The sequence below is a fragment of the Centroberyx gerrardi genome, chromosome 20, assembly GCF_048128805.1.
Source record: "Centroberyx gerrardi isolate f3 chromosome 20, fCenGer3.hap1.cur.20231027, whole genome shotgun sequence".
NCBI lineage: Eukaryota > Metazoa > Chordata > Actinopteri > Beryciformes > Berycidae > Centroberyx > Centroberyx gerrardi.
In genome coordinates, this window is record NC_136016.1 from 5,022,672 (window position 1) to 5,048,052 (window position 25,381).

Consider the following 25,381-nt stretch of genomic DNA (forward strand, 5'->3'; position numbering starts at 1 on the left):
TTTCATCTCATGCCTTACCTACTGCAGCAGTCAGCAGACAGGCGGGCCGGCCTTATGCTACATGCTCCCTCTCTCTTATGCAGCATGTTGTAAGTCTCAACAGGTGCTCGAAACATTTCTACAAGCTCTAGAGTTTCGATTAGATCGGGAATAAACTGAGGCAAACGCTGCAAAATCAAGTCAGCAGTCGAGCAAACGAGTACAGAAGACACAGACAGACACTCTTTCAACAAGCATTTATGTGGCAATTTAGGAATGCAAAGTGACCAACAATGTCAAACAGGGTCTTTTACTCCATAACAAATTCAGAAGTGATTTATGTTCGCGCGCGTTTACCGAATGCGATATTAGTCATTTTGAAACAAATTGGCGCCGCGTCTCTGGAAATGAATTCTATAGATTTTCCCCTCCGCTCATTCTGGGTTTCTCTCAGCGAGGGTTATTACTTAATTAGATCCGAGGAAGGCTCCGTCAGATATCTCTCCCCAGCCTCCGACTGAAACTCGGCTTACCTCAGTCTTCCGCACAACCCATAGAATATTGATTGCTTGGCAGACGCTTTAACCAATTACCTGACATGAAATCAGAAATAATACATGAATAAATTTCCGCAAAGCCCTTTCATTGTTTTGCTGAGGAGTGAGTCATAGTTTGTCGAGATCGGATGGAATTTGAATAGTTGTCTAACCGGCTCAAACTTTAGTTTTTATTACTAATCAGAGAAGAACGCCAACTTTGATTTGATTTCAAATGCTTTATAATTAAAGCTCAGTGCCATACTGAGGTAAGACATCCACAGCGTTAGATTTCTATTTATGTGCTCATGATGGTATGTGTGCAGACGATTTCTATTGCTGGAGTTTACTCTACTGGAACATTCAGATGTGCCAGGTAGATTAGCAATCACAGGAAAGTGTGCTAAATTGCTGAAAAACTTTCCTGTGATTGCTGAAACTTTCAGCGCATTACATTGTTTAGCAAACCTGATTCATCTGGCATTTCACTTGACACAAAAACAAGCTATTGAAAGTATTAGAAACTACAGTATATGGTGTGTGTTTTGAAAAGGGGAGAGAGAGAGAGAATTGCATTTAGTTCTATGAGATGCAATGATGATGAAATATTAAAATGCCTACATATGGCGCCATAAAATTAATCCCAACCCCCTCCCCTCCCCCCCACACACACCCTACCCCATCTATTGTTAGCCAGCAGGCCACGATATTAATCGCCATAGCTCTGATCAAGGCAGGCGATGTGGCTGGTGGCACTTTTCTGAAATGTTAATAAAGACATAGCATATTGAATGGTGTACTATTCTCGGCAGGAAGTCCGTAGCCGGTGGCTGCTCACTAAATCTCAATGACTTCATTAACTCATTACCATGAGTCACGGAGCGCAGTGCCAACAGCAATTAAAGCACGACAGAAAAGAGCGGTGTCCTTGGGCCACTGTTCGGCTCCCAAGACTGATACGCTTTACTAGATTTACCGGAATGATTGACATATCAATAGGTGCCGAGGTGGATTAAATGGCCTCAATCAATATTCAAATTTGTCTCGCTCACACCTCGCGCCTGCAGCAAATTGTGCACACCTTGTCAAGCGCTGTCGGCTTTTGTGCTTTAAGCACTGTGCAGAGCCACCAGCGCACTGCAGTTGAAATAGGATATCCTGTCCGTCAAATGCAGGAATATGATGTGCCTCTGAAGGGTTGCGTTTAATTTTTAATGGTCAAATCGACTTTTGAACTTATGATAATTGAAAATCACGGCAAGCTAAACAAAGTGAAAGTAAGTGGGAAAAAATATAGAGGGCACGAAGGGTCACCGACATGTTCTCCCAGTACAGAAGAGACTGGTTAATATTCATCCAAATCTTTTGTCTTTTCTTCCTTATTCAAGGGAGGGCCAGAGGAGATGGAAAAAATCGCAACTTTCAATGAATATGTCAAGGCTTTAATTCAACTCGCTCCTCTGTCTTTTGTGGAAACACATTTCTATTCATGAACCCAATCCTCCCTAGTCATGACACTGCATACTTATGTTTCTTTTGTAAAACTCCAGCAAAATGGTAATTAAATTGCAATTGGGGGCTTCCATCCCCTATGCGGACTTAAAGAAGCCTTTATCTTAGTAAATGACTGACAGTCGATTATGAAAAGCCGGGCATTTTTTTCGGCGTGCAGACAGTCCACCCACACCTTATGCTTTTGTGCACGCTATTGTTATGGTTCTATTGTTAATGAGTTTGGAATTAACTAACTGGAATGGCTAGAGACTGGGGCCCCTGCTGAGTCTGATTGTACTGTTGAATGGGGAGCTGGAGGAGTAATAGTGGCAAACCCAATGTGTGTGTGTGTGTGTGTGTGTGTATGTGCGTGTACGTGCGTTTGGCCCCTTGCTCACTGGGAAAATACGGGCAAAACTGGGAGTGTCATTTGACATAGGTGTCATCCTGTGTGCATTTATCTATTTTAGGTTTTTATTGTGATTTTTAAAGTACAGTACAGTAATGTTTGACTAGCTGACTTGCTAGCTAACATTAGCAACTGAACTGTTAGCAAACATAGCTTATAGCAAGATGGTTTTTATTGTGATTTTTTATATGTCAGTACAGTACAGTACAGTACAGTAAAGTTTGGCTAGCTGGCCTGCTAGCTAACGTTTGCAACTGAACTGTTAGCAAACATAGCTTATAGCAAGATTTTTTTTATTGTGATTTTTGATATAATTCAGGCCTTAGATCCAAAGCCATGGCCTCAGTCAGCTAGAGGCATTAGGCCACATTAATTTATTACACTCTAAACCAACAGTTCTCATTAGCTCATTCATGGGCATTAAAACATTGCGCCATATGAATATATGAAAAGAGTAGTAATTTTTTTCTATGTCAAATGCTGTTTTGTTCAATGACAGGCACCCTAGGTTTAGTAAACAACACTAAGATACGCCTCAGGGTTGAGGCAAAGGTCAGCATCCCTCATATCCAACTTCCTTAACAGGTCAAGGAAGGTTCGATGAATATCAGCGCTTATGAAACAAAATGGGCATTAAATATACTGTAGTAGACTAGCTGGATTTTTTTTGGCTTTTTCTGTCTTTCCCTGTTCTCCTCTTCTCCCCTGTTCTCTCCCTCTCTATCCCGCAGCATAATTCTCCATAATGAGCTTGTGGACAGGAGATGAGATATGATTCTTGGAATTAAAACAGCATTTTCTACTTTGATCATCCAGCAGTGTGTGAAGCACTGAAATAAGACTCTCCCCTTCTTTATCGAATCTTGCTCTCCCTCTCCCTCCCTTAATCTTTCCCTTGCTTGCCCGCTCCGCTCTATCTGTGCTTGGGGGATTGCTATATGAGATGGAGAGTTAATGAAGAAAGCTTTTTCACAAGAAGACTGGTAAACTCTGGCAACTTTGTTCTCTGCTTTTGTTAATCGCATCACGATCAGCTTTCATGCTTTGCGATCCCAACCCCTGAACCAGTTAAAGCATAAATATTTGACATCATTATTTTCCAACCCGTGAGAATATGTCTTTAACGTTTATATAAGCTACTATCCAAATGAATCAGGAGTATTTTTTGCCCCTTTTATGAGGATCTGAAGTCGCTGACAGCCGAACAGCCGACGGCAACATCAACTCTTTGTCTGTGAACAATCCAACAATATCGTCTTCTTTGATTCCTTTTCACCACACACTCCTATTTCACATCACTTGAAAGGTAAAAACGGCAGTCACGTGGCCCCTCGCTCACACACACACACGCACACACACTCATAAGTCGCCCAGTCTCCATAAACCGCATGTGAGATACAGCGTTGTCAAAAAGCCATTTAAGATGCTATCATCTAATATGGAGGCTGACGTGGGCTGGTGCTGGCAGTGTGGTTATGTAAGCCGCTTTCTCAGGGACTGATAGCAATCCAACACACCCAGCAGGGGAGCAGTGGGGGGTGAGGATGGGGGGCCGGTGGGGGGTGTATGTGTGTGGGGGGGGTGGGGGTGCGAAACAAATCACACATTCGGTACACTACATAATATTGCACCCAGTGTTTTGCCACAGGTACAGAGAGATTCACTCCTTCATGCCAATTGATTTGTTAATATGCTAATGCGCTGTGATTAGTGCAGACAGAACAAACGAACGCGCCTCCTCGCTCGGCGAGGTGTTGATTGAAAGAAATTAACAACTGGGCTGAGAAGTGCAGAAGAAAATGAAAACTCACTTTGGACTCTTTGTTCTAGATACTTTAATAATTGTATCGTCAGTGTCAGGCTGTATCATTCTCAGGTTGTCGAGCAGCCATATGGAGTTAGGCAAGAAGAAGGTGAGGCATGTAAACAGCAGGTTTACATACTGAAATGTACAGGACAACGGTGCATTTGTGGCAATAATGTATAGAGCTAATTCATTATCATTCATTGTCATTATATTCATTATTAATTCATTTATTTGAATATGGTTTCAGCTCTCTGACTCCCTTGCTAATCAGCTGCCTTCATCTCCTCCACAGTAATGTTTGGCTAGCTGGCTTGCTAGCTAACATTAGCAACTGAACCATTAGCAAACATATCTTATAGCATATTACATACATAATTTGATCTTTAATCTTTAATTATGACATGCCAAGAGTATGTGTCATCTTACAATCATAAAAATATGTATCTATATTGCTATGCATCACTATATTGCAGCAGTCCACGGCAAGCTGATAGACAAAGAACCCCAAACTAAGTTTTGCCATCATGTAAACGTCACAGAACCTAATTTGCATATGAAAGGGATTATGAGAGAATACGTGAGCTAAGACATGAAGATTTATATTTAGAGTAAAATTTTCATTCAAATTGCTAATTATATACTGCTCAATAAAAAACAGAGTTTATTTGTGCCATGACTCTTACCACACATGGTTATAAGTTACATAGCGCCTGTAGATCTGGCAGAATTTGGTTGTTGAAGACCGGTACAAATCCTCCTGCAATGACTCGGTGTATATTGTGAACACATGACACGTTTGTGGCTGACATTTGTGCAGGCTGACTCCTCATCATTGATTCCAGGAGATAGCCCTGCTGCTATGTCGAGGCCAGGGTAAGGGTGGCTAGAAATGCAGCGGAAACCTTATAGAGTGTTACCTTGGGCTGAAAATCTCAGCAAACATTGTTATGTGCTGATGGTGGTTCGTGCCAGCCAGTGGATTTGCCCTAGGAGGGAGGTCTCCCCGGTGCGCTGACATCTCTGCAGCTTTTCACTTGCAATTGTGTTTCTCCTTAGTGGTACAGCACCAGAAAATGTGGAATTTCTGACTATTATGACCAATCTCCCTCCCGCTGACTGTATGTAGGTGTAGCAGTTGCACTTGACTGTTAGAAAACCCAGTCCTGATCCAATTAAGGGACACAACCAATGTTGTTTACTGTTTAGGGTGCCAACCAAACTGGTGTCGCTTGTAGACCTGCTTTAAAAGTGTCTCATTTTTATGAAATTCATTCCTCCGCTGACAGTCAGGTATAAACCTTTTGATTTTCCCACTTTCCCAGCATTGCAAGAAAGTTGCGCGTCAAAATAATTGACTGCTTTACCTGGGAAGACTCTGTGAAATGAAACCATTGTTTGCTTGTGTTGGGTTGAAGAGAAATCCTAAACCCTCCTGTAGCACTCTTGGAACCTTTCATCTTTCTGTTGTCAAAAACACTGAACACATCATAAATGCAGTGCATAATGTTGAGCCAAGAGAACTGTAACTAATGCTTGGGCATCAAGGTTTCTTGTCACATTTTGATTCTAAATAACCAGTATTATAAGTACATATTATAACTAAGTATTCAGGTCTGTAAATTGATGTGTGAAAGACTGTGAATGGATTAGTTTGGCCTTTGCAGCTCATACAGCAGTGTCACTGACATAAAGACCATGCATTACCTCCAGCAGAGCAAGGAAAATGCATTCTAGCCGAAGAGGTTACAGCTGCTACAGGGTTTCCCAAGCCTTTAGCCTGTGTAGTAGAGTTCACTGGGTGCACCACTCCCACCCTGCAGGACCATGTCTGGTTTGCCCTCATTACCCCTCCTCACCGGGCCTGCGGCATCAGATACGAACCACACAAAGGAAGGAGGAGATGACACAGTGTGTCCTCTTGGGGAAAACACTCTGTTGATCCGTCAATAAATCAGCCTTGCTGTACATGTGTGATGGATTTATCAAGCCATTGATTAGTTATTGACCGGAATGCTCAAGGTCATCCTGTAGGAATCTCCACTACCCCAGCTTGAGATAGTACTGTCACATTTTAATGCCAGGGGCGTCTCCTGCCTCTCAAACGTGCAATAATAATGCAATTTTTATTGCCCCATTGCACAAAATGACCATAATATATCTGCACGGGGGTGATAGGGCTGTTGATCAATACCAATGACTCAACGATTGCTTCACCAGGTGAAGTAATCGCCAAGATTTCTGGCTTTCAAAACTCACCTTCTGGCCCGTACTCTGTTTTGGAACGAAAACTCCTCGCCCATTCCAGTATTTGGCATGATGATATATTACCTCTTCACTAGATGTTTCTGATGGACGTCTGCACTAATTAGCTAGCTTAAGGCCAAAACACACAGGCGCGTTTGTTTTCGATGTAAAACCCACCAACCTGCCGCACCGCTATACTATTTCTGGAGCATCGCCACTCCTGGCAAAGTGTGGTTTCTATGGATGTACTAATGAAATATGTACTCTTGGGTACTTGGGCCAACTGGACAGTGTGTGCAGGCAACAACTTTGGACTGTGCACTGTACCTCATTATCTTATATTTGTTTGTCACTCACCCAAATGCTATTTATGAAGGCAAAGGTCTACTCTATTATTACTATTATCAAGTAATAAGTGCATATGCGTCATACCTATTTTTTTACCACTGATTGGCATTTCTGTCTCCTTCTCGCTCTCTGACTCTTGGCTGTGTCCATCGTGCTAAAACACTATAGACACAGTTCAGAGGCTACTATTCCAAAGCAAAGTGATTCTTATTGGGCTATTTTATGCTTCCGTTTGGTGTGAACAGGTCATGAGCTGTCCATGGTTCTGAAAGAGCGCTATTCATTACCGACAAAACAAACACTACTTACCCATGGTGTTGTATTTCAGAGCAGTGTAGCACAGCTGACAAGTTTGCAAGAGGCGCGAGGCAGAAGCCGCTTTTTATTCATTTTCAGCTTTACTCTTTTCTATTATGATAATTGGTTGGTGTTGTTGCCATTCCTTGGTCGCTGACAGAGCTTGCTGAAAGTCATAGATGCTCCTTAATGCCCCTTTAAATATAGAGAGGCAGGAAATCGTAATAGTGGGCTTCAGAGGGGGAACAAAATGGAATAAAGAGGAGCTGATGTGTGCATTCTAGTGGCTTTTCTATGCAATAAGTAGCCAAGACCCCAAGTTCAATTTCTCAAAGTATGCATTTATTGATGAGAAGAGCTTTTCAGAATTGATTAGCCTGGGACTAAACTGCACCTTCCTGGAGCTTGCTTCATGAGCAGAGACCTACCCACTGTTAGAGGACCTGGATTACATGTACTGCGGCATGCAGGGAAGGAAGGAACAGTGTGTACTGTGGGTAGAACAGAACAGTGTGAATGCAAATGTATGTGCCCTCACTCTGCTGTAGCTGACAGTATGTGGATTTCAGCATTGCAGCACTGAGATGTGTTGTTTGTTTCTCTCACTGGGGATTTAGCGTAAACCTCCCGCTGATATCGCTGCGCTTATGTGGACAAATTGCAATTCATACTCTTCCAGTGTATCTACAGCGGCGGCGTCGAGTTCCACCGCTCCCGCCCCCTTCACATTAATCTACTCCGAGCTGTAAAGGTTCGTTTGGTCAGTGGGTGTAAGGTCACGACTGGTGCGCGCATCATTCATGCCGTTGCTGCGCGCGGCCGAACCCAGAGCCGGGGAACGCATCCCTGTATCTGTGTGCTGCTGCGTGGGAGGCGGCCGCGATGAGAAGCGGATGGTAAATCGATAGTGATAGATCAAAGTGCCGCATGGCTGGAGCCCTCTGGCATCGGGGCGCGGGGAACAACAGCGACTTTTACACCTCCCTCCCTCTCCCCCTCTTCTCATTTTCATCTTCTCTTCCCCCCCCCACCCCGGTCCTCTCTTTCATCTTGGCGTTCCGACTCCCTCCTGTCGTCTTCCCCACGCTTGGTGGCATTTTGTTTGCGTGTGCGAGTGTGGGAGCGCGAGAGAGAGAGAGAGAGAGAGAGAGAGAGAGGTGACTTGATGCTTTGTGTCATGGTGTCAGGTGGCATCAGCCGATAGTTGATGGGAAGATAAAACGTAACACAATCGATACCCAAGCACTAAGATTGTACTCATTTCCCACAATCTCCACATGCTCCGTCCACATAGCTGCTGCTGTGATATGTGGCCACCATTTGACTGATAAATGAGATGTTATTCATAAAATGAAGCCATTGTACTGCTTTATTGTCCAATGTTGGAGGGCCGCCAATGCCCATTTGCACAGACATTTACCATTTATCTTATAATTGAGACCGGTGCTTTAAATTTAACTGGTTCCATGCATTGGAGGTTCATTGCATTCTAACTGTTGGTTGCTCAATGTACCCGTGTTTTTTGGTTGTATTATGATAAAAGTCATTCAACCTAATAAATAACCGCTTGGTTCTGTTTTCTAGGAGAAAAACATTGGCCGGTCCGCTCCCAGAGTCACCATGGTAGGGATGGCTGTTCTTTGTCAAAGGGTCAAAGTTGCCTCTAACCACTTGTACTCAATTAGATCTCATATTAACCCTTTAACGGTTAATAGTGGTAATTTGAAAGCAAAAAGATCTGGTTCTAGATCAGTGTTTAGAGGCAGCTCATACCCGGAGTGTTCATTGTAGTGCAGTGCCTTCCCATTGACCTCTATCTATATATCTAACCTCTGTATTTTGCCCTTGACATTTAGCTCTCCTGTCTCTGTGATTTGCTAGATGTGTACAGTCTGTCTGTGTGCTCTAACCTCCATTGAAATCAGTGGCGTGGCGATGTGTGGTCACCTACAAGGAAACATGGTAAAGAGGTGCTTGTACGGCAATTCTATTTTTCGACTCAAACTCAAGTCCATGCTACTCGTAATTGCTGTGAGTAGAGCTTGGGCCCATATGAAAGCACTAATTAATGAAAAATCTAGGTCGAATGTAAGCAAGACTACCTCTTGATGTTTGTTGCAGCTGGCCCACATTGTATTTTTTTTCCGTTGTGTTGTGCCTAAAACCCAGTGGGTCCCATTTCACTCCTCTGTTTCAATTCCTACCTTACTCCGAAGTGTGTGGTTTGAACTGTCCAGTGGTTTCATTGAATCTAACCAACTTTTTCCACCTGCTATTGTACTTAAATGCTTTGTTTTTGTTACTCAAATGAATGTCCTAACCTTTATGGTGTGCGTGGTCTTCGACTCTGTCCGTCTCACTGGAGAGGAGGGCTGGTCTATCAAGGTACGGATAAAGGCAGTTTTTAATGATGTTACTTCTTTTTACTTAAAGAAGACATCAGATAAATCTGTGCTTATCCTTGCTTACAATATGCGGACCCTCCTCCTCTTCCTCCTCCTCCTCCTCTTCCTCATCCTCATCCTCCGCCTCCTCTCAAAGGATGTCTACTTTTCAACAGCCCACGAAAGGAGCCGGTCGGTATGTCAATCAACTGTCGTAAAGGAACGGCTTTTTGTGTGTGGTTTTTTCTTTTTTTTTTAAATAATCCTTACAATGTGACTTAAGGTGAAAAATACCATGCTGTTACTCTGTTTGACTTCCAGGAAAGATTATTACCTTTAAACCCGGTGAGTCACCTCGGCTTTGTAGCGAAAGAACAGAGTGACACCAGACAGACTCTATAAGAACATCATGGAGCACTGCTTCAATAAAGTGGACCCCTTATTGCCTTTTAACACAGCGGGTCGCAGCAGTCCGCCGTGGGTTCACTGTCCATCTCATTTCAAAATGAACTGGATATGAAGTCCACCTCAACCTCCTCAGCCCTTCCCCAGCCCCCCTGCCGAGACTATCATGGTACATTTGTCAAGCTGGATTGGCATTTATGGGGGGAGTAGTGGAGAGGGGGGGGGTGGGCGTTGACATGTCAAGTGACTAGTTACCCTTTGCTGCCTTTGGTTTGATTGTAAGTTATGAGATAAAGAGGAATGCTTACTGGTGGTGTGGAGCAAACGGTCTTTACTGACATTTTTGTGCAGTTGAAAGAAAAGAAATCTACAGTTTTAGTGATTCTCATTTGCAGGATTTATCTGTGAATACATAATGACGTCTGTGTATTCCTGTGCAGCAATTCAAACCAAGCACAAGGTGTTTAATTGGGTTTTACTTCATGAGCAGACATGTGCAACAGCCACTTCTAGTCGATTGGCAATACATTTGCAGATCGGGCCACATTATGTCAGTTGGTTAAAGGTATACTGATGTGATTATGGCAGCAATGCAAAAATCATATATCCAGTATTTGTAAAAGTGCATACTATAGAGTTTTAGAATGAAACAAAATTTTCAATGCTTGCCACACTGAGGAGCCAGATGCCACTTTGACTGTGGAGCTGCCTGCCTCACTACCAAATGCCAAATGGTACACTGAAAAACCTTTTGACTCATTTAAATCTTGATGAGGCTCTTAGAAACAGAACTGCCCACTGTGTCATGTCGGAGCAAAACTGTTACTTGATTTGCTTTTGTTTGCACAACACGTTTTTATGTTTTAAAGTGTTAATCCTCGAGATCTGTCTCCATCGTTGGTGCTCAGCGCTCATTGCTGTGGTGTTTCTGCACTGCGCTTCCCAGAGATCACCTGTCAATCAAACAGTGTGGGCGGAGCTTGGATTTTCTGTTGATGCAGTTTGAGTTTCTCTTTTCTTTGTCTGTTCAGCCATGGTGGCTATCACTGCTCATGCTAACTACCCAGTTCTTTTTCTATTTATTCTAAACAAACCGGAAACATAAAACCCATTACTTGAATCACTATTGTGCTATATCAATTGGTGATTGAGTGTACCAAAACACATTTATCTATATGAAAATGCTGCTGAGTATTACTTTAAAATAGAAGTTAAACATCTTGTCAGTCTAACTCCAACTTCATGTTTCGGCTAAGGTCCCGATAAAGGCGACAGACTCTTAATTGACTCACAGTAGCCACTCAGTTAAGAATGAGCAGTAGATATGCTAAAATTAGAAGTGCTGGAAGTGCTATAAATATAACTTATAAGCATTATCACCAGTGCTGCAAATTTGGGTCAGACTTAAGCTTTCTCCTTCTGCCAGTGGAATCAATGACGGGGTAGGGGTGGTGGTGGTGGTGGTGGTGGGGGGGGGGCAGCAACTTCTATCCAGGGGCCCTAAAGCTTTGTCCCCCTACCCGCCGAGGGAAGCGGGGGCCATTACGGTAGTTAACATTTAGCGATTAAATGTTAACACTCTTTGTCAGTTGTTAAATGCCAAGCCCACAGTGGCTCCCCGTCTGCCGCCTCTCCTCGGCTGTTGAGCGGCGACGGGGCTGTCAACAGGGGCCAGTGGGACGGAGACGTCTGCGTTCATACCTGTCACGCACATTTTCGTACACGTATGTATGTACACACACACACACACATAGTCTACTCTGCCACAGCTCCACCTCTGGGCCCCTCATACGGGTAATGGGATGGCAAGGCTGTTGGTTTTTAGAGAGGGGGGAATGGCAGAGTGGAGCGAGAGAGAGAGAGCTCAGGCCCCGGCTCTCTAATAGATCTGTTGGGGGAGAGGGGGAGTGGAGGTGGGGGGGGGGGGGGGGGGGGTTGGCTGTCTTGTGATCGCTGGCCCATGTTGCTCTCTCTCTCTCTCTCCTCTTTTTCCTCCTCTGCTCTCTTCTTTTGCTCCTTATTCGTACTCCCTTCGCTGCTCTTTCTCTCTCTCTCGGCTTATCCTCTGCTGTCTGCTGTGTGTCCACTCCATTTCTGTCTCTCTCAACCTTTTCTCTCTCTCTCCCTCTCTTTCTTTCCTTCCTTACCACTCCCCCACCCCCCCACCCCTCCATGTCGCACTGAGATACCGAGCCCTTTAGGGGTTTCCATTAAATTGTGCCCGTCTGTCTGTCTGTCTGTTGTGTTTTTTTTCAACTTTGTCTGCTTCTTGACTGCCTCCTCTCGCTATTTCGAGCATAATATCCATTTATACTTCGCATCTTTCAAAACATGCACTTTATATTACTCGCCGTGGAAAGGAATAGAGGCACTTGAAATTCTCACAAAAAAACAAAAACACACACACATTCCCCCAGCCATAGGCATGTTCTCAGGCAACTATTTTTAGTTGCAAGTTTTATTTTTAATACATTTTGGCATGTAAAGAATACTGTCTTCATTCGTTGCACCTGCAGCAGCACACTTTTCACATTCCAGAATTTTGTTCAACTCGCGAGTAAAAATAGAAACCTCCAGTTACCTGAGAGCATGCCTGTGGTTTGGGGGAGCGTCTGTACTCTGCGAATTTTGTCCTGTTAAAAAAAAAAAAAGACAGGACATTCTGCTGCGTGTGCGGCCCGTGGCGCTGGGTTCGGGGTGTTGCCCGGGTCAGACATGAGGGAACTCTCAGCTCACGAGGCTACGCAGCTGTTCAGGCAAAACACGCACTGATGACCTTGTTTGTTTGTTTGTTTGTTTGTTGGTTAGCTCTCTCGTTCTCTCCGAGGGATTACTGTTTTCCAGGACTCCTCTCTCTCCACCCCCCCTGCCCCCCCTCCCCCTCCCCCTGTCTGTCACCCGCTCTCAGAATGGCTTCAGGAATAGCTGTGGTAAAAAACAACAACAGAGAAGTGAGTGGATATCACATTTGCGGAGAGAGTTTAATTCTTTTTTTATTTTTTTTTAATTGATGTTTTTGCGTAAATCTTACAATATAGTACAGTCCTTACATGGTATAAACCATCCACCATCATACAGATTTACATTACTTTTCTTAAAGAAAAGAGAGTTTAATTCTAAGAAATCACGGCGAGTGTAACGATCCCGATGATTCCCACGATACTTCATTTGAAGCCCCAAAACCCCCAAGTATGCAGTTGCAAAAACGCTTCCACAAGCGCTTTTTTAACCTTGGCGCGCAGTTCAAGGTGCTCCACGCTTGACTCAGCATGCTTTCCCCCTCGCGCGCCTCCTCCCCTGTGCGCTGCACGGTGGATGTGATGTTTTGGAAGTGTGATGTGAAACAAAATGCCACACCAAATGTCAGAATACTGAGTCACTTGCGTGCCATCTGGATGCTATTATGCAAACTCGCCAAGGAGGAATTCTCTGGAGATCGGTTGTAAGTGAAGGGGGGGGGGGGCATTAATGCGAGTAATCTTTGTCGGGGGGGGGGGGGGGCGTTTCTGTGAGGAAGTGTCTGAGACGGGGCCCTTTTGCGGTTATCATCTGTGTATGGATGATTCAGCCGGTGAAGCTGACTGACACCGGCTGACAAACGCACAGCTGCGTCATCAACATACTGACAGAAAAACATCCATTTAGCAATTTAGATAGGGACCCTGTTTAACCCGGCAATCTGGAGAGCATGTCAATCACAAATAATCAACCCACTGTATGATTAGACGGTGGCAGTCGCTTTTGCATAGACTGTCAATTTAATTGGTCGAAGGCAATAACTAATGGATGGCGCCGCGTCCGTGGGGTCTTACCCTCCATTTTGCGCTCCCTTCGTCATTGACAAATAGTTGTCTGGGGCCGCTTCGGGGGCGGCGGGGGCCCGTTTTGCAGTGTCAGCCCCAACAAGGATGACTGAACGCCAGGGGTGTTCCGGCCCGATAACCAGCCTCGCCGCTCAGAGGGGGGGAGGGGGGGGCGAGGGTGCTGCCGGTGCCGGGACTCTTTCTCAAACACGGTTAATTGGTCCCCAGATTACGGAGGGATCATTGAACGTGGCTGTCCAGGCTCTTAATTAGGTGCAGTACAGAGCAGGAGCTATAGCTCCCGCATTATCCGACTGCTCTTCTTCTGCTTCTTCTCAGCAGGCCGTGCAGCGTAGACCCGTCTCTCTGGACCCCTCAGAGTGAACGGGGCTGAAGTGGAAATCACAAAATGGTCTCGAAACTTTTTTTAGTCTCTGCAAAACTCCGGTGCACTTTGGATTGTTTGCGAAAGTGACGTTTGAATCCGAGTTCACTGTACGTCTGACAGTGTTTGCTTGTGTTTCTGTGTGTGGTAATCTGCGATATCCGAATTGTTTTGATTTTGTTGACATCTTTGGTGCTAAGTGGTCAGTGGTGTTGGTGATCACCTATCAATCAAACAGTGTGTCCAGTACTGTGACGTCTTTTTCCTTGGGTTTTCTGTTGATGTAGTTTGAGTTTCTGTAGGTGGCGCTCTTTTCTTTGTCTGTTCAGCCATGGTGGCTATCACTGCTCATGCTAACTACCCAGTTCTTCTTCTGTTTATTCTGAACAAACTGCTGTTGCTGTTGCCAGAAATGTAAACCGCATCACTACCTGTGCACCAGAGGTTTTTTCCCAGAAAAGAGCTACCAGACACCGGGTGTTTAGAACAGCAAATAAAAGCAAAAAAAGCTTTCATCAACTGGATATAGATTGAATCGGTTTTGCAATAGAGAGCAGCAAAATGGACATTATTAATATGAAAATGTTGCAGATTTTTACTTTCATATATTCAGGAGACCAGCCTCACACGTCTATGTATTTTTCCCCTCAAATTGTCTCCCTTGTAAAAATCTTTAAGCCTTTATTTGAAAAAAAAAAAAGGGGGGGGGAAAACATCAAGAAACCCACTGGAGGAACACACAGAAGACACATCCTATCTATCTCCATAACTCGAGCAAATATTGAAACCCATGATGTGAGAGCATAGGGCCTCCCTCTCCTCTTTCACTCCTGTGACAGATGTAAATGGATGTTTCACCAGTTGGCTCTAATGCATTTTTAAACAGGCACAGCGGCAAGACAGCAAATGAACGCGTCGCGACGGCAACGCTCCGCGATGGGGCCGCCATCTATCGCCGCCTCCGCACATACAAATATCACAAACCCACGCACACACACGCGTTCACACACACTGCCGAGAATAGCTGTCGTTCATCACCTTTCTCAGTACAATGGGCTCAGTAAAGGGCCCATCGTTCAACTAAAGCACCTCCATGCCGCGGTGCCCGGCCCGCGACGCACGTCCCTCGCATTCCCCGTCACCCGAAAACACTCCGGCGGAATAGGATGAATAGATGATTGGATGGAGCGGTTGTTTATTCTCTGGGTAGGAATTAAAAGGAGTCTGCATCCCGGATGACAACACATTGGCGGTGATTACACTGCGCCTGGGCGCACAAGGACAGTCAGCAGATCATACACGCTAGACGGAACCAAAGACCTAGCGAGAGTGGGGTCATTTCTAGAATGTCCGCATTCTAGTGGGCCATTTTTCAATGATCAATGGTTAAATCCATGTGGTGTCTGTGTCTTTTACCCTTTAATAATACAATTTCCAAAGGATATGAGGGCATTCCGTGTTCCAGGACAGGATGGTGATAAATATTGTATGCACTCTGCGCATGCCGGCTCCTTTTTCCTTAATGCTACTACCCTCTGACTTTATGGATTCTGTTTGATATAAATATGCTTTGCAGGGTAACGTTGAGGTTACAGTGGACTCCACCCAGATTCGCTCATCCCTCAATCTCTCTCATCTCCCTTTATGTCCATGCCCCTAGCTCGAGGAAATTAAAGGGATATTTCACCCACTAAATAAGTTCGCCAGCACTTGGAAAGCGGTCTTGTGGCATCCTGACTTTTGACGCTATTCAATGCCAAGCAAATTTCTCGACATAAATCTATATTTTGTGATAAAAACCATACTTTATGATGCCACCGAAAGACAACCTTTTAAATTAAGTCGCATTTTAGTGAATTATCTCTTTAATTATCACCTTCACTGCCTAATCTCACCTACTAACAATCTGTATTTGCTCCGATACAGAGAGCATTCCTCATGAACACTGAACAGATCTTTCATTGCTTTTGTCATTGCAGGTACCCATCAGCACAACTATAACCATGTGGCTCTAGGTAGCCCCACACGCACACCTAAGAATGGTAAGAAAAGCTTACAAACTAGCATGAAGTTTCCGAAAAGACATGACACGAGGGAGGGGGAATATGAATTCAAGCGAATTCATCGGGTTACACTCCAGTTTCTAGTATTTTGAAATGAAGCTTGGACCTGGGCATTAACTTTGATATAGTGCTTGACATGGATGTGTGAAACACCCCTTGACATGGACCTCCTTTCAATTCGCTCCACCGCAAATCCATTCTATTATTGAAAATGAGGCTTTTTGTTGAAGATTGAATCATAGAAGTGTCACATCCCATAGTCATGAACATTTTTCTTTGAGAGAATGAATGGGGATCTGGGCGCAGCCGCTGTCCATCTCCTCTAAAAGGGAATACAATTGGCTGAGGATCAACTTAATGTTCTGTTAAGGTCATCCCGTCCTTCGGTCGACGGAGCGTGTGAAACCTGAGACGGTCCCGCGCTGTTATCCCGAGATCGAAAGTTATTACCATAACCTCATGTTCCCCATGAGAGGCATCACTATGAATCGGTTTTATTACCGGTGTCATTTGGGTTTTTCTTCAAATATTGCTTTGCGGGAGCAAAGGCTGGTTTGGGGTTGTAGACTGACAGATATGAAGAGTTCAGGTTCCATAAGGACATAAGGCGGGAAGCGGGAGAGAAAGAAAAGGAAAGATAAAAGGAAAAGAAAGGAGGCCAGAAGGTGAATATCCACTGCCTTCTATATTTATTTAACTGCTGTGATCTCGCCGTTTGATTTATATTCTATTATTCTATTCTTATATTATATTTTGTTTCAACCGCAAAAATAAAAAAAAAATGACTGGCTAGTTTTCAGTTACTGTAACGGTCAGGGGCTATGTGGGAATTATACAGCCAGAATGGCCCTCCTTGTATGGACATAATTGACTGTGTTCCATTTAACACGCACACACACACACACACACACACACACACACACAGATAAGCAAACTGCAACTGTGGAGAAATGCCTTTGAGATCTATGGAAAACATGAAAAATCCATTTCAACAACACATCTAACACAGAGACTTTGATCACAAGCCCCATGAAAGGCTTAAAATTTCAGTGTACTGTGTATTTGCTAGATAAGGCTCAGTGCCGCAACCCCCCAGTGGCCCGAGACTGAAACAACCAGAAGGGTTCGCTGTAAAATCAAGGGGAGAAAATGCGCGATCGTACACAGTAGCGGTACATCGGTTGCCTCAAGAACCAATGATTCGGTCAGTTATTTTTGACGGGGGTTTTCCGTACCAGTCATGTTGCATATTGAGCAGGTTGTTCAGCTGCTGTGATGTAGGTTCTGTCTGTTTTGCACGGCATCAACATGTTTTCTGAAATATCTGTTTCTCACTTGGGTTTGGTAGCTCACCGATCATTGAGACGCGGTAAGTCGGACATACATGCATTCAATTTAGTGTCAGTGCTCATGCATTTCAAGACGCATTCATGCAAGCATACACCACACACCAACCCCTGCCTTTGTGCATTTCGTTCTTCCACTTAGTATTTGGTGTGGTTCCAGACCTGATTTAAATAGTATAGTAGTAGTAGTAGTAGTAGTAGTAGTAGTAGTATAATTCTTGTTGTTTGTTTTAATCTGCTTGGAGAACCGGATTGGTGGGGTTTGACACACAGGGCAAAACCAGCAACTTTTGACACAGCCAAGTATATGAAAGTCAATTTCGTATACTTTTCTGTGATTGACCACTCACAAGGCACTGTGGGAATTTTCCCCGATGCGATGAACCCCACCCGACTGTTACTTTAAATGGCTTAAAACAAACGCCAAAATACTATTTGACCCAGGTCTGTGTGGTTGTACTGTCCGTCGTGATACAGCAGTGAAGTGTGTTTGCTATTGAGATAGCTAACAGCATGCCACAGTCTGAGTCAATTTTCCCCTTGTGGATGCAGTGTGGCAGACAAGTCCACTCACAGATCGTTTCACATCCTTCGAAACCCCCCACACTCCCCCCCCCCCCCCCTCCCCCCACAGCTCCCAGGACCCCTGCTGTCATACGGCCCTGCCTCCGTCCTCCCATCCCTCCCATCCTACTCTCTGAAGCTTTCCTCCTCTCTCTCTCTCTCTTCATCTCCTTTTCTCTTCTCTTCTGTTGTCTTTCCTTCTCATCTTTCGGTCCCCCTTATTCTCTTTTAGGAATCTCTTTTATTGTGTTTGCCCCCCCCACCCCACTCCACCCCACCCCACTCCATCTCTCTTTTTCTTCTTTCCGTTCCCTCTCTCCATCCTGCAGCAGTTACAAAGCCCTATTTTTATCTGTCCATTGGAGGCTGGTCTGGAGCCGCACCCATGCCCGCTGCTCTGCACTGCGTGACAGACTCACAGCCCACAGGGGAGAGCGAGATAGAGCGAGAGTGCGAAAGAAAGAGAGAGAGGGGAATACTAAATGGACAAGAAAAGACTTGAGGAGCGAAGGAAAGTGGGTGGCGGCGGCATGGAAGGACAGATAAGATAGAGAGAGAATGAGCAAAAACATGGGTCGTGAATGAGACAGACAGCGGATGTTTGTGTGTGTGTGTGTGTGTGTGTGAGGCGGAGATAAAGAGAAAGAGAAAAGAGAGAGAATAAAAGAGGGCTTTGGTCCAGCCACCCCAGTGCACCTTCCTGGCATCATATCACGTTGCATCAGCGGCGGCCGGTCCGGGCATTGCTCCCCGCCCCGTCCCAGATCACATCACACACTGTCACCGCCAGGGTCACTCTCCAGCAGACATCTGTTGTTTGGTGTGTTGTCTTGTTTTGCCTTTTTTCTTTTTTTTTTTTGGACCGCTGTTTCCTCCCGTCAAACATCCTCACCTGTCCAGTCAGCCCCCCACCAAACGCTCACCGAGTGCCTGATGTGACCGCCTACACTCCCCCCTGTCACTGCCACCAGCAGGTTGGAGTTTTAGATACACAGCCGTGTTTTGAAGGCCGAGCTGCTCTGAAGGCAGAAATGACCTCAGTGGACGGAGCCAAAGAACCACAGTTTTTCTGGCTAAGTAATGTTAAACTGAAAAGGGCAAGGGGTAAGAGAGGAGGTAGCTAACTATGAAACATAGTGCTCTTGCTACTAAGTAAGGCCATAATAAATTATCTAGGTTAACTAGTTAGCTAGGCTGCTGACCTTCCAAGTTCAAACCAGCCATACTAGCTTATAGCTATCTAGGCAAGCTAGTTAGGTAGCTGCTGACCCTCTAAGATTATGAATGCCATGGTCATGAGTGAATGAAAAAGTCACTGCCATCCAGATTTATATAACTTGGACCAGAGTTCCTTATTTGCCAGTGAGCTAACTTGCCAGTTAGCTAACTTGCGCTCCCAAAAACTGGTTCTTTGGCTCCACCCATTGAGGTTTAACTAAACCAATAAGATTATTTCTGCTTCCAGAGCAGCTCTGCCTCCAAGAAATGTTTGTATAACTAAAACTCCGATCTGCCTGCCACAACTCACGCTTCCCTTCCCTACCTCAGAAGGACGGCCTTCCATGATGGTTACCTGTGGTCTGCTCCCGGATGCCTTTTTTTGGGGAGGAGAAGTCAGCCTGCCCATTTTTTTTTTCTCTTCCCTGTGCTCTGTCTGTATGTGTCTCTAGAAAACAATCGGATAAGTGGCATCCTGACCTCGCAGACGGAGCCCTACGACCTGTCTTTCTCGCGCTCCTTCCAGAGCCTGTCACACCTGCCGCCCTCCTACGAGGCGGCCGTCAAAGCCGACCTCAGCCGGTACTCGTCCCTGAAGAAACTCAGTAGGTCCAAGTTGCACTGCACTAACGCAAGAGTAGGCTCCCTGCCCCGATGCCCTGCATGATAAAAATAACTGCTGCATTAATTATGCTTTCCTGTTCCTGACTGGGAACTACTGAGCGGATCCGTTGGGGTTCAGCTATGAGAACGTTTTGCCTGCTGTACTACAGACATCAAATGCTAGAAAAATGTCTTACACGTTCTTGTGGGGATGAGTTTTACAGCTCTAGATTGAGTAGACATTTGAGTGGATGGAGAGGGCCTGGAGTCAGAGTCAGAAAATACCCACTTCTCAGCTATGATCCTCCATCGTATCAGCCGACTCATCTCAAGAAACCATGAGTCATTGGTATTCCATGCTTCCCTTGTCTTCTCTTAAAGGCTGCTGCCTTTAGAGCAGCCACTATTTCTTTCGGAGCGTATAAGTGCATTAAGCCACTTCTCGTGCCTGGCCCGGCTCGGTATTGATTTAGTGGTGCTACGCTGGATTCTGCTGCGTAATGAGGTCTCATCTCATGATATTCTCTAAGTGGAACGCAAATATTCCTTAAGGCTTGTGTAATTTCATCATGACTGCCCCACTTCACTGCTGGCTTGCAACCAAAGTGAAGGATGACGATCTACAACTCATCCCGTCAGGGTTCGCTCCACACTGGCTCTCACTCCTAGCTGCCAGGCACCATTTCAAACAAAATGGCAAATGGGTTTACAGGATGCAAGGCTATTTAATGGTTCTCAGTTGTATAAAAAAAAAAGCTACCACTCTTGTGCTTGAAGAACACTTTTGCTTAGGGAATTAACATAATATAGTTTATGATAGAGGTAAAGGAAAATCAAATGAATTCAATTATGAAAGATAGTAGCCCACAGAACAATTTTGCCAAAATGTTAAAATGGAAAAGTATCCCTAGGCAATGTCAGTCTGTCCTTCCAACCTCTTTCTGCTTCCAAAGCAAATTATTTGTTGCAGCAAATAGCCAAAAGGCTCTGCAGTTTCCTTTTGTTGCTCAGCTAGTGTCTGCACACTGATAGATCATGTTGGATTGTGCTAGAGGGAAGATAGAACAGCGTTTCCATTGTTGCGATAATGAAAGAGAAGACTCTGCTGCTGCTTATGAATGTAAATTGGTGTCAAATTGAAGTAAAGCATGTACTGTAGCGCAGCGCAGTACACATCATGAGTTATTCATTCAGTATATATACATATGGTTGATGAGATTGCGATGCCTGGCCTAGATCTTGAACACTACTTTGCTTTAGAAAGGAACGTCTTGTTTTTATTATCTCCCTGTAATGAATAGATTTGCAAGAACCCATGGATTGCTGCTGAAGGGGTTTTTGGCTGAGTGTAATCTTAACAGGTGGCATGAACAGTGCTGCACCGATTACTGAAAAAGACAGGCTCGTGCTCTACAGAGTCATCTCTTGAATTCTGAATAAGGTGGAGGGGTCGGCTCTCCATAATTCATTTGCACCAGATAAATGACATTAGTGTTCACCTCTGACTTACTTTGTCAGTTAAACATTCATACTGGTGTTCAGGGAGAATAGAGAATTGGCCTCTTTGTGGCGGTGGACGTGAAATGTTTGCATTTTTTTAAACGGTTTATGCTGCATCTTGAGTCGGCCATCTTTTTGACAAGATGTCCGACAGTGTGTGTGTGTGTGTACATGTGTGTGTGTGTGGTGCGTGCACTGTTATGCACTCAAAGACAAGACTTTGCGATTCATGACAGATGCATGGTTCTGTGTTTAAAATATGTGTGGCATGAATTTGAAGCAACCATTTACAATACCTTACCTACATTACCTCAGAACTACACCCTACTGTCTCAGTGGTTCCTAACTAGAAAACCAGCAGTACTCGGGGTCCAGAGGACCGGAGTTGGGGACCATTGGACGGTATTTTTCGGAAAATGTGTTCCTGTCTTTTGATCTGCTTCTGAAATGCATGTCGTATCCGTTCGTACATAAGAATGATGATAAAACATCCGCTCAAGGACATGAAACATTTGTAATTCTTGATGTGATGTGATTGTGCAATAACACAATTAGCTCTTCAGCATGTACATGAAGTGCCTGCGTGCCGCCATCTGTATGATATGACTCTGTTTGTTTATAGACTTTCACATGACCTTTGAAAAGTTCGCCCCCACAGCCAGAGCTGCCTGTAGAATCCCAGATGAAGACTGGATGTGTGGCTGTTATGTGCCTAGCATGTAATACGGTCTGACTGCTCTTCTCTCTCTCTCTCTATTTTCTATTCCCCTCCATGAGTCGGGGAAAGGTGAAACAACGGGTTCACGGCGTAATCTATGCATTGTGTGCGATGTTCTCTCCGATCCCACCTTCCTCGTCCCTCCCCTCGCATTTCTACCGCCTGCCCACCTCTTCCCTCGCTTTCCCTCCCCGAATCCTCTCTTCACCTCCTCCCTCTGTTTCTCTCATCTTCTCTGCAGCAGATAAAGAAGTAGAAGACTACTACTCGCGTAAGCGCCACCTGCCCGACCTGGCGGCAAGAGGCACGCTTCCCTTGCATGTTATCAAAATGAGTCAAGACCAGGTGGGTATACAAGCATTCAGTTCACAAGTGCAGGCTTCAAAACAAGGTCACGATATACTTACCTATTTGCTTTTTAATGCAGATTCTTTTATGCATCTATGAGGCGCGGAGACTGTGCTCCATGCTGAAATTTCTTATAAGCCAAAGCGGCTCTTTCACTCTACTCTGCAGTTGGTGGGTGGCAAAGCCTTTTCCCCCATTGGTTATGAATAAACTCTCCTCATTCATCTTGCTCAACAGCACCGGGAACAGCAGCAGCAGCTCCAGAGCCAGGCCCCCCAGCCCGCCGTCTCCCAGGCGCCTCCCCAGTCGCAGTCCTCGCAGCAGCAGTCTCAGCAAAGGCAGCGGCCCCGACGCGTCCAGAGGGCCATGTCCCAGGACCGCGTCCTGTCCCCGCAGAGGGGCCCGCAGCAAGAATACAGCATGTCCTCCAACGGCATGTCCCCGTACGGCGGCCGAATCCTCTCCGATGAGCAGCTCCTGTCCGCCGAGCGCCTGCGATCCCAGGAACGCCTTCTGCCCCAGGACCGCCTCTCCTCCCAAGACCGGCTGTATACCAAGGACCGCATGTACTCCAAGGACCGGCTCCTGTCCCAGGACCACCTGTACTCGAAGGACCGCCACTACTCTCAAGACCGCCTCCATTCACAAGATCGCCTGTACTCACAAGACCGCCTCCTATCCCAGGATCCTCTGCTCTCGCCGGACAAGCTGATGATGTCGCTGAAGCGCGGCATGGTCAGCAGCATCTCTGGGGGGTTCCGAGGCAGCGACAAGTCGATGTCGCGCGCCATCTCACACACGGACGTGTTCATGCCGACCACGCCGCTTATGGACCGCTACAAGATGACCAAAATGCACTCCCATCCCAGTGCCTCTAACAATGGCGGTGGGGCGCCAGCGGCGGGAGGCACCGGGCACTCCAACACTTTAGCCATGAACCAGACAGCGTCTAAGAGGCAGGCATTTGCCTCCAGACGGACCCACACTGTGGAGCAGCTCCACTACGTCCCACAGCACCACCAGCAGCAACAGCAGCCACAGCACTACCGCACAGGCAGCAAGACTGAAGTGACTGTGTAATGCTAGCCAGACAGCAGCCTATCTAAACTGACTGCTAATGGTCTGCACAGGAGGGAGCACTGTTGTGCGCGTGGGGGTGGGGTCGGTTGGGGTAGGTGGGTACACTGGCCTTGTTTTAGAGTAGGACGGTGGTGATATCACTTTCCATGACTCAGTTTCCCGCAAAGTCAATCAGTTTCCCGGCTTTGTCAGATTTTGACTCAGAACCAAGAACGTCCACTAGCTTACTGTGAGAGACCGGAAAAAAGTGCTACACTGTACACTGCATACACAGGCCCAGCTCCATCTGAATCCAGAGAGGCTTGTTCCACCTGTGGTTAGGGGGCGGTATGGTATTATCCAGCTAACTTACCTACTATTATTTCCACTGTCTTGATATCCCTATTCATCCACAGGCTGAGGCCTTGTTCTGTGTGTGTTCTAGTGAGAAGACATGGATTATGTCTGTTAAAGGCTTTATCAGCCCCTTTGTCCAACAAATCTATTCTGTGACCTTTTTCTGGCAAATCTTAAAGGGCTTTGCATGGTTAAACACAAGGACCGATTCCTCCATGACTCCTGTTGTGCAAAACAACGCCACCATGGGTGATGAACCTGGATGAGCCTGTAATAACTTTATAAATATATAAATAGAAATAAAAACTACCATTTGTACGCCCAGTCCTACTCATAGCTATAGAGAATCTCAATGAGAGAAATTGAAATGGATGTTATTAGCACTTCTATTTGGTGCCTCTGACAGATGTTCCATTTCTAAAAATGAAGTGGTTTCGTGGGTTACAAAGCACAATCAATAAAAAAAAAAAATTCTGTTATGTTTTTGATTTTGTTCTTGAGTTTGATTAGTGATGGCTAGCTTGTATCAGTTTGTTATTAAAGCAATGGCAGGTTTTTTTGCTTCCAGTAGATGATTGTAAATAAGCTATTCTAGAAGCAGTATTATGGACAAGTCTGTACTGGTTGGACTTTGTATTAGACTGTCTGTTTTCAGTAGATTCTGAAAAAAATAACTTATAAATCATCACCGTTTCGTGAGTTCAGAATAGAAACCCACTTAACCAAGTATTTGACAGGATAAATTAATACTATACTGTGTGTGTCTTTGCAAAACTGTTTGTAGGATGAGAAGTGAATGAATGTGTTGTGGATAACAGATATACCACTGTTCATATTTGGATGTAGACTGTGTTTCATTGACATCAGAGGACTTGAACATCATGGAAACGGATTATAATGCTTGTTAAAGTAGGGTCAAATAAACCATCCATATTTTTCTAAACATTCAACATGTTTCTTGAGATGTCTGTGTTGTGTTTTTAGATCTGGTCTTACTAGATAGATACAAAACACACCACTGAATGAGTCAAAACTCAACATGCATCTACATTAATAATCCTCTTACCAAAGCTTTTACACTCTAATCTCAACAGGTCCAAGTGTACATACCCCACAAAATGACATTTCAGTCAAAATATAATTGGGCTGCAGCATTACAGAAGTATAGACATTTTTTGGGAGTCCTTTAAACTGCAAACGGATTGGAGTTGCTGCTCTGGAAGCCAAAAATGATCTTATTGTCCTCTCAAGTGTGACAATTATTCGGCCCAAATAAGGGATTCCGGGTCACGTCCCCTTTCAGTCTAATGGGAAAATGAATAAGGGTGTAAAATGATTGCCTTTAACAACGTCCAACACTAATATGGACTTTTTTTGTTGTTGAAAGGGTTCCTCTGTTATGTATTTCTGTATTTGTTGAGGTGGATTCTGATGGGTTTTGAAGCAATGAAAAAGAAAAATTGCTAGACAAAAATTAAAGCATTTTGTGGCTTTGTGAAGCAATAGAAATTACA

The 25,381-nt window shown here is 44.9% G+C and overlaps 1 protein-coding gene across 2 annotated transcripts in view; it reads left to right on the forward strand.

Annotated features, from left to right (window-relative positions):
• Positions 1-23,531, forward strand: part of shisa6b (shisa family member 6b) — a 48,368-nt gene extending 24,837 nt beyond the window's left edge. The window contains exons 6-11 of one of the 2 annotated variants that reach the window (XM_078290887.1): positions 9,040-9,076; positions 16,071-16,133; positions 19,735-19,860; positions 22,345-22,448; positions 22,779-22,936; positions 23,117-23,531. In XM_078290887.1, the coding sequence (XP_078147013.1) occupies positions 9,040-9,076; positions 16,071-16,133; positions 19,735-19,860; positions 22,345-22,448; positions 22,779-22,936; positions 23,117-23,531 (903 nt within the window). Of the gene's footprint in view, positions 1-8,698; positions 8,738-9,039; positions 9,077-16,070; positions 16,134-19,734; positions 19,888-22,344; positions 22,449-22,709 lie in introns of both variants that reach the window. The other variant, XM_078290885.1, reaches the window with a different exon arrangement.
• Positions 23,532-25,381: the final 1,850 nt, after the last annotated feature.